The sequence below is a fragment of the Coffea arabica genome, chromosome 2c (assembly GCF_036785885.1).
Source record: "Coffea arabica cultivar ET-39 chromosome 2c, Coffea Arabica ET-39 HiFi, whole genome shotgun sequence".
NCBI classification, from domain to species: domain Eukaryota; kingdom Viridiplantae; phylum Streptophyta; class Magnoliopsida; order Gentianales; family Rubiaceae; genus Coffea; species Coffea arabica.
This window is the reverse complement of record NC_092312.1, coordinates 7,110,524-7,123,812: the sequence shown is the minus strand read 5'-3', so window position 1 is coordinate 7,123,812 and position 13,289 is coordinate 7,110,524. Positions and strand designations below refer to the sequence as shown.

General features: G+C 36.8%; 1 protein-coding gene across 1 annotated transcript; it reads right to left on the bottom strand.

Annotated features, from left to right (window-relative positions):
- Positions 1-629: 629 nt before the first annotated feature.
- On the bottom strand, positions 630-11,588 carry LOC113725528 (sulfate transporter 4.1, chloroplastic). The gene is given in 18 exon segments (XM_027248746.2): positions 630-1,276; positions 1,375-1,451; positions 1,657-1,745; positions 1,844-1,982; positions 2,527-2,578; positions 2,732-2,848; positions 4,422-4,463; positions 4,812-4,939; positions 5,088-5,148; positions 5,903-5,968; positions 6,063-6,170; positions 7,443-7,547; positions 7,639-7,704; positions 8,805-8,973; positions 9,700-9,901; positions 10,637-10,685; positions 11,121-11,435; positions 11,438-11,588. Coding segments are annotated over 18 exon segments (2,145 nt in total). The 5' UTR covers positions 11,480-11,588; the 3' UTR covers positions 630-958.
- Positions 11,589-13,289: the final 1,701 nt, after the last annotated feature.

Below are 13,289 nucleotides of genomic sequence, written 5' to 3'. Positions count from 1 at the left end.
AAGATAATAACCCCGCCAGACTATCTAATATGGCAGAAATCGTTGGGCGACAGGTTGGGTCAACAAATTAGCAATTATACAACCAAATACAAACCGGAACAAGTGAAATCAGTGATACAGTTAGTCCTCTCTCTCTCTCTATTTTTTTTTTTTTTATAATAAAACTCCATCGGCCCCCGTATCCCCCATCTACCTCTTTGCCTACCCGCCTTCTAAGAGCATTGTAGGTGGGATCCCGAAAGCTAGACCCGAGACGAATTTGGGAAGATGATAAATAATCAGCACACGTATTCCTTTCCCGCTGCGCTTGCACCATTTTCCAGTCTCTTTTGCAATTTGAACTTTTTTAAGAATTGAGAGCTGTCCAGGTTGAATCCTCGGTCCAATTTACTTGTCTGGCTTCAGTTTCCCAACATGTTTAAAACTCAGCTAACCAGCATTAACTGAGCAAAAAATCACACTAGCACGCCCAATTAACTTGTTGCAGTTCACTAAAGTACTACGGCCACCATTTCTGTCTGTCCATCCATCGACAAAGAATGGATGGTCAAGCAGATCCTAACCTGGAAATTTCGGGGTTCAGCTGTTCAAGCATAGGATGCACATGCTGTAATGATACAAAACAAGACTGACTGAAATGACAATGGAATGGATTGGATTTCCGCTTTGAATACTCTGTAAAGTGTATTTTACAACTAAAAACCTACTTACAATAAATCAATCAAGCCAGACATGCTGGGAATGAATGGATATTTACATACATACAACAATTAGCTACAGAACCCGCAGACTTCAATTCCCCTACTATCCTATCCCCGGCAAAAAAGGAAAAATGAAGGGCACAGAAACAGACTGCTCCCATAAAAGATGTTGGACTGGGCAAATGGTTATGTAGAAGGTCCATGTCCTAGGTTGGCCCGCATAAGGTTGGCCTAGTTGGCAGAGCCTAGGATCTTCATCACTTCCTGAATAAAAGTGGTTCCAATTGAGAGTCTGAATCTTTGGAACCAAGTGTACTTTTATGACCCGTCTCCAGATCAGTGCTAGAGAACTCTCCTGCCCTCTGTTTCATTGGACTTCTCAGAAAGCTTGGTCTGTCGTCCACCAAGGATTCTGATGATTTCTTATGAGCTTCATTCAGATTCTGCACATGCTGAAGGCAAACTTGAACCGCATCATGGACTCTAACAAAATACCACTCTTTGCCAATCAGATCAACAAGACCAGATCTTGTGAGAGTCAGCAAAACGTCCCGGTTTGGATTGGAGATGGCAATCTGCATAACAGCTGAGTTGTTATAGACAATTATAATGTCCCAAACAATTTTATGATGAAATTTAAACTTTGAATTCTCCAGCTAAAGAGATTGTCAACCTGAATATTCCTTGAGTTGTATTCTTGATACAAGTCTTTCAAAGCTTGGACTGCACTGGAGTCTATATACGTAACGGCTGACAGAGAGACAGAAGAACGTCAAAAGAACACCCAGGGGAAAAGTAAAACTCTTGCAAGCTTCTTAACCATTTTCATCATCAAATTATGGCAAGGTAAGACTTCAAAACATAGCTTGAGCGACAGCTAAAAAGTACGGAAAGGAGTAACTCTTGACGAATTGGGTCTGTCATAGAAATAAAGGTCCCAATAATAGAATCTTACGTGCCATCTCAATGATCACAAAATAAATTCTTTCAACTTCAGGTCCACGGCTGGTAGAAACATCAATCTCATATTCATACTCACGAAGCCTGAGTGGGAAAACCAGGGACTTCAGTATTTCATCCCCAATTTGTAAACAAAAACTGAAAGATGCAGTTAATATAACTACAGGAAAAAAAAAAATCACCTGTCTTTTATGTAACTTATATTTGCAAAATAAATAGGAGAATCAACACGAACAATGACTATCCCATTGTATGTATATGCTTCTGGATACTGTTCAATGTTTCTATAGACGGTGGTTCCAGGAAGACGACCCAAAACAGCTGTGGAAAAGTGTTGATCAATAATGCCTCAATGTAGCACAATTAAGTATTAACAATGATACAAATTGAAGACTAAAAATACACCAAAGTTTAGTTTCTTATGAAATTCTTCGTTTGAACATCAATGATTTAATTTATCTGCCACTGAATAGTCATCAAACACCCTAAATAACAGGAGAATGTGTTCAAAGCTCTAATGCCACTACTTGAAAGGAATGAACTGACAGGTGAAGGAACACCATTACTTTTGTCAGGAGAGAACATGATATTTAGAATGAGTTATGAGAATCAGTACTCTTTTTTTTTCTTTTTTCTTTTTTGGATGACAAATATCACAGTGAGCCGAATAAAACATGAAAAATAGGATATTCGAGTGTCATAAAAAAGAAGAACATTGTTGACATGACCACCTTTAAAGGAGGCAAGGGCTCTTAAGCCCCACTGTGAAATTTGGTAGAACCACAATAAGTGGATCGTCATGACATCAGTATATTCGTTGCACCAAAATACACACATGATGGACTGATAAAGTAAGATGACTCACCAACATGTGGATTTGCTGATTCATGAATGACAAAAGCCAGTGAAGCACCAACCTGCAGATATATGCACCAATAGCTTAAATAGGCATTTGCATTTGACACATCTAAAAAACCAATTCCATCACAACGATCTTGATATCTGAAATCCCAACTCGAAGTCCACAAATTTAAGTAGACAAAATGATGATTTTCTGATATTCAACTTACACCCACAAGGACACCAATCTCAATGCCAAGGAACAAGGTAGTTATGCAGGTAATCATCCAGAGGAGAAAATCCTTCTTATCTACACGCCACAAGAAAACAGCCTCGTCATAATCCACCTGAAATGTGAATCATTAAATCATCGACAATGCTGTATTCTGAACAAGGAAAATGCAATAACATGCACTTTCATTCGTGTATGCAGAAAATCAGGAAAGCAGTCTTGGGCAAATTATAGAAACAATTTTCCTTGTTAGGGATAGGTGCATTGAATTAGAACTCCATAACCTGAACAACAGAATCTTTTCTAGCATAAGTAAATCCCTAAGTCAACAAACAGCAGTTTATGAGGAACCCCAACATAAAAGATGGGAGTAATAACAGAGATTATATGCTGTAATAGTATCCCAAAGTTTGCTGTACTTTGAACATATAACTAGGAATCAAATATCTTCGATTTTGGAGCATAAGATGTTATAGCCCAACTATATATAGGCTAAAACTCTCTCAAAAGGCAAACTCAAAAACTGAAAACACAGAATAACTCCAACTCAATGGGAATAACTAGTTGATAGACATAGGAACAAGGAAATACCAATTATCTAACTTTTACTATTCTATAGCCAACAAACTTTTACAGACTTAAATCACACTGAGATCAAAATCAAGCAAATAACTCACTACCAGTGACTGCCAGAAACAGTTTCCAGAACCAAAAACATGATTTGTGTCTACATTAGCAGCAAATCTCTCCTTTTAACCTAACAACTTGTCCTTCAATGATCATATAGGAGTAGGAACGCATTAGTTAGTGAAAAACCAATATAATAAGCATAAAGGAAATAAAGAAGTTAAGCCCAAACTCGTTGTTTGAAGAAAATTCTTGACCCATAAGAACTCGGCAGTAGAATTCAAAGCTTGATTTCATATAGACTGACTAATTTAAAGAGTTAAAACCTAAGTTTGAATACCCTAATAGCCCAATGCACATAGTAGATACGTACTCTTAAGCTGTTAACACAAGCACGGACTGGTAAACATTGTGCCTAAGTCTGACCATAAAATTGACCGATCGAGTTGAGTCACGTCCAGTCGAGTAGTGCACAACTTGAGCTCAACTCAAGTTAAAGTACCTGAGCTCAAGCTCGACTTCAGTTTACCTTACTTGAGCTCAATCGAGTTTAATCCAGCTCAGTCCAGCTTACGTAATACAAATTAATATTTTATATAATCTAAAACAAGGGATATAATTGACATTTCAAACTAATAAATAAATAAAAATATTAATATTAATATATTAGTTGATATATGTACAGTACTTGATAGTTGATAAGGCTTGTCTAGCCTACAAGCATCACTTGTTCATACTCGAACTCGACTTCAATTACCTATCAAATAGCTCGAACACATCTTCAATGTGACAAATTCATGGGTGTCTAATATTACAGTGTGCAAAGCAACCTTCCACAAGGACTTTATGGAGGGAAGAATTACCATGAAGAAAATACTTAAAAGTTGTACAAGTAGCAATTTAGAATGGTCCTAACATATTACTCTTAGACAAAGCAAGCAAGAAAAGAGAAACAAATGCTGAAGCACATTGAAGAAATGTAAAAGGTACTTCAGTACTATGCAAAAGTGTAACCTAAGTCAACATGCACCACATAAAATCTGAAAGGATGGTAGACGCACCAGCCCTATCACAGCAGAAATGACAATAGCAGCCAGCACGCACTGCAAAATCAGAGAAAAGTATATGGAGTAGCCCACAGTGAGAGACAGAAGCATCTCAAAGATATATTCAAGAGATTCATTAATAAGATTACAGAATTTTTACTAAATTCAAATAAGTAATCCAAATTCTTGTATTTATCAACTATTATATGTTCAGTTGAAGAAAGGCCACTCAACGGTATACAACAATGTTAGGATATTGTGAACTAGAGGCTAAACCTTAAACTCCAGAAGATGAAACAATTAATTTCTGGTCTTATTTTCTTTACAGAAGACTGGCACTAAAAGCTTATACACATTCATCTGCACTTACATTGAAGTCATTAATGCATCAGTAAGTAGAAAGACCTGGGGTATGTATTCGAATAGTGGAGTCATGAATAGAAGAGCACATCCCATTATTATACCCATCACTATGCCAGATAAGCCAGTTTTTGCTCCACTTTCATGATTTACAGCAGATCTAGAAAATGAACCTGTAAGACAATTTAGAACTTCTCAGAAGCATGCGGGTAGGAAACGAGGATCATAATGCTGAATGCTGCAGACAAGTTCCTAGTCATTGATAACAAGCATAGAAAATGCCACAGAAGTTTTTGGCTTGCAAGATGTGAGAAAATGCACCTGTTGTTGGGTATATAGAGAAGAATGAACCAACAATATTGGCCACACCGAGTCCAAACAACTGTCAAAAGACAAAAACAGGTTTGTTGATAGTAAGAGTTTGTGCTATTTGCTACCTATACTGCAGTAACTGAACATTGCATAAGAATAACTCCAAAGGGGTAAATCACAAAATTTCTTTCCACAGCCAGCTTTATGTTTAACCCAATCGGCAGGAAAAAGAATGAAAATGCGAAAAGAAGATGAAGAAAAACCCATGTCTGCTGAAAGTTTACGTGGCACATTCACCAGCCGTTAAATTGATCATTTCCTCAAATTAACATTTGGCCAAAAGACTTTCAAAATATTCACAATCACAATTAACAACAAAAGGCATTAGGCATGTCTTGAAAGAACTTTATTTTGTACACTCAAAAGAAGATTTATTCAAAATACATAAACATAATAACAATATCAAGCCAATGAGATTAGTAGGCAAAGTACCCCTGATGTCAACCATAAACAATAAACAATTGATTTGAATGAGAGGCTGTGCTATTTGTTAACCATAAACAACTGATTGTGGAATGAGACTGATGTCAGAATTGTTACAAATGAGACGCAGGCAAATTCAATCTATACTCTGTAATTCTTTATCCTGCAAGCTTTTGCAAGACATACCCCTTGATTTGAATCTAATTTGTCCTGTGCTATTTGTTAACCATAAAAAACTGATTGTGGAATGAGACTGATGTCAGAATTGTTACAAATGAGACGCAGGCAAATTCAATCTATACTCTGTAATTCTTTATCCCGCAAGCTTTTGCAAGACATACCTCTTGATTTGAATCTAATTCATACCCATTCTTCGCCGCAAGAGCTTTGGCTATCCCCACAGATTCCTAGATATTTAATTGAAAAGTGTTAAGTTGACCGCTCACAACAAAACATAACTTGCAAAGTCTTTCAACATAAATGCTGAGACTGTTTTCTTACCAAAATAGCAACACCAGTAATTAGAATGGCAGTAGGAATTAGTGATGTAACATGCCCAAATTCCTTGGGAATGGAGAACTTTGGCAGCCCTTGAGGTATCTCACCAACCTGAAAGAGTAATCACTCAATGTTCATAATGATGTTACACTTTGATCAACATCAAATTCTCTGAAGTGAAATGGCGTGCAATAGTATTTGATCAACATGTAAAACACATATATCAGCTGAGGCCATAAGTAGACAAAGAAGGCAGAGAAATTTTCAAAATTTTCCTCTGAAAGTGCCTTTGATGTGACATTGGTAAGAGATACAATCGCTTTTGTGACATCTGGAATTCTGGCAGTGGTTGCCTAACTGACATCATACAGCGTCTGGTTTATTTTGTAGTAAAACTTTCATTGTCCAAACTAATTTTTCTCACTTGAGGACAACTATCCTTTTACCCCAAAATCTTGGAACAGGAAACAGCATTGAACAAGTTTATCCCAGTGAAAACTCATGACATCACTTTTCCTCGAGTTATCAAAAGAAATTAAAAAAAAAAGTCTCGAGTAAAGCAACACCTTTTGTAATGTCAACAAATGTTTGACGCTCACAGAAGTTTATATGCTGAAATCCTATTAGACATATGAAATGCAACTTACCTCTTTATCATGCATTGCTGAAGTGAATGCTCAACTACGAATCAAAGCCTTTTCATTCTCAATATATTCAAGCGAATTTAGGAGTTTTTGCCTTGGCTAATGTAGAAGTCTATTTACAGTGACAGAAGGAAAAAGGGATAATAAAAAAATCCACATAACAAGATGCAATTATATTAGTTGTTAATGGATGACAGGCAAATAATTCCCCCCACCCCTAACCCCACAAAAGATGAGTGAACAGAAACCTGGAATGGTGTAGCTTCTCCACATATACTATGAGCAGTATGGTTCATATAGAAACATGAATTCATTGGCAAAACTAGAAAAAGCACAGATGACATCCAGATTTTGCAATTACACCATATGAAAAGTCATCTTTTTTAACTCCACATTTTGACAATAACCATGGTATTACTTGATAACAACCAGGAAGATGACCACAGAAGGGCATTTTGTCCAATCAAAGTGCCACCTATTCAACAATACCCAGGCCTATCTGGAAAAACATCAATGTGCAATAGCAACTTAAAGTTTCCTGCATATTTCCAGGGTTGAGCAGACCATTGCCAAATAACTATACCCTAAATTCTGTTTTCTGCAAGAATTAAAAAACACTGAGATATAAAGTCAGATGATTACATTTCACACAACAAACTTTACACTCTAACTTTTTTCTGCTGTACTTTAGAGATTCAAATTCAGCTCCCAAGTTTAAGCTCTTTAATGTGATTCTCACCAATGAAATTGAAGATGGGTGATAGATTTTCACAAAGGTTGTACCAAGAACTACAGCGGTGAGAGGACCAGCAGCTCGCAGAAATCTCAAGTGCTTTCTTTTCCCCTGCAGCCAAAGTCAGCAAAATATTTATACTCTTATGGTCACGCAGTTAAAGTAAAGCATATTCGCCGAAAAAACGCAAGTCAGCACCTACCATTGCCTTCATGATCAGCAAAATTGCAAGCATGACTGAGCCCATCACAAATGGTGGCCACAAAAACTACAAAAATGGAAGATCAATGGCTCTAAAAACAGGAATAAATAGCTAAACACATATATTAGAAAAGAAGAAACCAAATCCTAACCTAGTAGAAACATAAAAGTTATCAGGAACTGAAGCAAGACGTAATTCATGTTATCCATGTTTCAAAATCCTCAATCTCAAATTATCTACACCTCTTTAATACACCCCGTCGCTTGTCGCGGATTTTGAGAAATAAAAAAAAAATAAAAAATAAAAATAAAAATTTCAACAGTATTCTTTGCATTTTAATCTGAAAGCTTTAATCTTCAACCTTCTTATAAGTAACGCAAATCAATTTTGAGGTATGCATCTAACAAGCTCGTGAATGCTTAAAAATCCTACTCCCTATATATTATTCACTGAAAAAGACATATAATCTGGAAAAGAACACTTTTTCATCACCACATTAGTATCAGCTGTGGAACTATCAATGACAGCATATAGCAGACACTAGCCATTGACAAAATTTGCACAGCCTTACATAGTTTAAAATAAATAAACACGTGAGATGACAATTCCACACATAGTGATGCATATTGTAATTCTTTGGTTATAGCTTTATGATATAATAAATAGCTAAATTGTCAAATCAGTATGGTAGTTACTCTCTTGACTAATGGCGTGCTGGGATTGGCTCATCAATTACCTTGTTAAGTTTGTCAGTTGTAACCACAACTTAGCAAAATCGTCCTAGCTTTAAAGCGAGGAATTGGGGGAAAGAAGGGATATATCTGTGAAATTGTAAATTCATTCAAGTCTACATTGTTCATCTTCTTCATCTCTATATTCTGAAATAAAATCTTTCCCACTCCTTCGAACTGTATTCCTCATTTAATTACAGTTCCGGGAAGGGGGTTTTTTTTTGGGTGTCCAGGGGGAGACTCCAAATCTTAAAAGGAGGAAGGGGGAAAGGGGAGGGCTTGAGAGTCGAACCAGGGACCTCAAGGTCACCTGGCTAATGTTCCTACCAGCTAAGTTGTGTTTCGTGGACAACCCAGAGTATTGATCAACTTATATTAACTGCTAGAAAACAGACCAAAAGTGTTGAGAAGACTTATTTCAAACACAAGGCATACCTTATCTGCTCCTGCAATTATACTCTTAACCAGCGGAATAATTTTGCTACTACGTTCTATGTCGTATCCCAAAAAGTATTTCACTTGAGACAGGGCAATAACAAAGGCCGAAGCAGTTGTAAAACCAGAAATCACAGAGTGACTGATGAAACGAATTAGCCATCCAAGTCTAGAGAGGAAAAAAAATCACCAGTGTAAGACACTTCACGAATGCCAACCAGACAGAAATCACGTGAATAGCAAAAAAACAGCACAATCTTCAGTGGCGTGGAGAGAAAAATAAAATGACCTCTAGGCCAAAACTCTTTCTAGGAACAAGGAGAAATAAAGTACCATAAGCTACTTGTTAAGTCAGCAGCCAGCTTATTTTCTACTATCATGCACCAAAAACAAATAGCAAAATTCAGAGTAATAGCTGCCTTAACATCTAAAAGTAATAAAGTGGTAGCAAACTTAAATCCTTTGACAATCAGCATTAATATTGTGCACTTCATGTTGATGATAAGTATGAGGCTTGTTCTACAAGTACATAACTATTCGTATCTTGGTCAATTTAAAATGAGATACCTGTTGCAACAAAATTATCAGTTTCTACAAAGTTTTGAACATCCTTCCCATGCAAAGTGCATGTGATACATTAGTGCTTTGATAGAGTATTATTTGGAATAATTACTGTAGCATTTTTTGTGATGTGATGCATGTGAGGAATCCAAAAGGGGGGGTGGCTGGAAAATGTGTTTATGATGCAAGTCAAATATTATGTGGAAAAATTTAGCTATCCAAACACTATTGCAATTTGGAAAAGTAGAAAAGTACATTGAGACAAGTAATGCATAAAAATTAAATTATGGAACAGTTTAGTTATTCACATGAGAAGCAAACAAATGATAAGTACCTTAAGAGACCCATTATGCATTCCAATATACCAACCATTAGTGCCAGCAATATGGCAAGCTCTGTGTATAACTCCTCTGAGGAGTCCACTATGCGACCCAAGACATTTGAAACCAGAAGGGAAACTAATGCAACTGGGCCAATAGCAAGCTGGCGCGACGATCCGAATATAGCATATACAAATATAGGCACGAAACCAGTGTCTGGCATGGGAGCCGAAAAGGAAAGTGAATTGTGGTTATCATGGAAAAGTATAAGAAATGTATAAGATAGTAATCAGTCAAAAAAAATAAAACCAAACTACTCAGGTAAATAGTATGCTGCAAATAACATGCCTGTTGTGGTAATACTGCCACATGTCATTGCAATTTATTTCAAAGGGGGATCTTCCTTCCCACTATTATCGATTAACAAAAAATCAAAGCAAAACCAACTTATAAAAGTAATCATATCCATATTCTGCCACTTTTGAGACTTTTGAAGGTTGATTAATGGAGTCAATACTAAGCACAGTAAATTACTAGGTCTGGATATTGGTTTCTTTACACTCCATCAAATCCATTAAAGACTACAATCTTAAAATTGAATAAAGGTTTGATGAAAATTCAGCTCGTGCTCTTGCCTGTTTCCACATTCAATCTACTTTTTCAGATTGAGCTTCAGATTCGATCAGAGCTTCTTCATATTCGATTATGCAAGTAGTTAAGAAGAAATTATAGATGTTATTTTGAGCAAGGAGTTAATCAACTTGGATCAGATTCTTTGGCACAGAAAACTGTTAGGATTAAAAATGAGACTTGAAACTGTTTCTTTTTTCGATTACCATTCTTTTGACTCCCCATTTTGCCTGATCTATTGTCTATCAATACTCAGCTATTAATTGTCCTTAAACTAGAGCAATTTCCAGAATATAATCGAGAAAGAAAATATACACTTACAAAGTCCATATATCGGCTGAAGCCCGGCAAGCTTTGCATAAGACATTGACTGGTCAAAGAACAGAATTCGTCAGAGAAAAAAGCCAATCCATGTAATTGACAGTAGATGCATCATAAAATACAGCCACCAACAACATTATGCATTTAACCATCGTGCTAAATGATGGAACAAAAAAGAGCACGCGATAAGCAACATTAATGCTCAATGCTTTAAGCAACCAGAGGAGGTAGTCACCCGCGTATCTTACCATTTGAGACAGTTTGACCGAATCCACACTTTTAAAAGTAACTTGTTAACTGAAACTCCTACGAGAGTTGTCGAAGCTATAGTCTTCAGCAACTTATTAAACAGAAAACTAAAATCATATCAAAAGAAATGCTTGCACCGAACTGTACTCGTATGCCTTTTTAGAACCTACAGTTGCAAAATTCTTAAAAGAAGAATCCACAGCGATGTCACGATAAGCAGGCATGATATTAATACCTGAGGAACGAGCATGATGCCGACGGTGAGGCCAGCCATGAGATCGATTTGCAAATATTCGCGCCATTTGTAGGTTCGAATCCAACGGTAACAAGGAAGGAACGTCTCGATCCACTCCGTCCACGTCATCCGCTTCACCTTCGTCTTCCATTTCTCCACAACCGAGCTGACCGCAGACTGTTTCGTATAAGAAGAAGAGGAGGAATACGACGCCGTGTCCGATGGATGTTGCAAGGGAATAATCTTAACAGGCCGAGTGGTGGCCATCGAGCTGGAAGAAGAAGGAGGAGGAGGAGAACAATCCGCTGCAGCAAGAATGAGAGGTTTTGGGAGCTGGTGGAGGCGTAATTTATCTCCATGCGCTTCCTTTGGCCAGAAAAAGCGCATGGAGATTGTTGGCGCGTTGGCTTGGAGGGGCCTGGGTTGGGGCTGGCGGACCACCGTTGGGCGTAGGCGGGCTTATGGGTGGCCCCACCTGATAGGACGCAAGTGGCTAATATGCGGGAACTTGGGTGATGCTGGGACCGCCTGGCGCCTACCAATTTCCATATTTTAGTTGAAGGAATAAATAATTAAAAACTGGAACGCGGTCGATTAGATTTCCTGACCGGTTTTAGACCTTTTCTTCTGCAGCCTTTTACAGGTAGCAGCATTTGCGTTCCGTTGTAGTGATTTGTTAGTTTTACGACTCTCCAACTCCAATTGGAAATCATGCTTTTTCACGGTAGATTTGTACTTGGTGATGATTTGCACCTGAGAGTCAAAGACTCAATTACAGCAAATTAAAAGCGAAACGAAAAGGATAATATCATAAAGTAGCAAACTAACTATTATCAGTTTATGTAAACACACACAACACACAATAAGAAAAAACAGATGCTACTCTATTTGCTAGAAACAGGAGTAGTATTAAATATTGACCATGTGACATCGACCCTAGAACATATGTGATATACAATTATTTTGATATTTTCCTCTTAATTATTTCAATTACACGTGTCTTGAAATCAAGAACTGTTGAGAGAGCTAGCAATAATAATAATTATTGCAAATTTAGGTTGACATATGAACGCATGAAATGGAATTGTTAAATTCACGGAAAGATGGATAGTGTGAAATGATTATTGGTTTAAATCGTAGCCATTAAACTCGACCTGATTCGGTGGTTGAACCAATTAAATCGATAGACTGGCTAGGGAATCCAGCTGATTTAGCAATTGGATCGGAGTTACAAATGATTCGTTTTGAGCCGTTTGACTCGTATGGTTGAACCTATGACTTGCTAAACCCAACGATTTTTTATACACTCGATGGGTTTTTGAATTTTTTTTTAATTTGATCAACCACACCAGCATGGCATTATCGCCTTTTTTGACAATTAAATAAATGAGAAAAATTTAAAAGGAATTTGAGAATTATGATTTCTTTCATTTTTTTGACACTTAGATTTATCATTTATGTTTATGTATAATATCAACATGAATTCATGAACTAAATAACACATATGGGTATGACTTGTCCGTATGAACTATGAAATATAAATAGATTATGACTTGTTAACATTTAAGAATTTCTGTGTTTATATTATAATTTATATGTTTATTTAATTGTATTATTTTTTTTTTATATAGTGCGACCCGTCAAATTGAACAATTAATCCGTCGACCCGGTCCTTTTTTTTTTCGAGTTGATGACCAGGTTGGTTTTAATAAATATGGTTTACATCATAATGACAAATGAGCTAACTCACTGTTAATACAAGCAAGCTGATGTCAGGACAGATTTGGCATTTTTCGTAATGCTTAAATCGCAACGACAGCTTATTAACTTTTTGAAAGCTATACTTTACTTAACTACGTACCTTGTCATACTTGCACTCTCAATGATATTATTATTTAAAAAAAAAAGGAAATTTTTCTTGTCTAATTTCATCTGATTTAGTTAAGATTTGCCGTAGTTGCAATTTTCCAATTCGAGCACTTACGTATACGTAACAAAATGCAGGGGGGGTTGTCATTGTAAGTTAAAGAGTAGAAAAGATAAGATATTAAATGTAATCGACACACTAATTATTAGTCAAAAATTGTAACAGTAGACGCCGTGCATTTGGACGGTATAGCAGCCAAGTTCACTGTGTAGCAATTGGTTCTCCCTCTGGATTCTGGACAC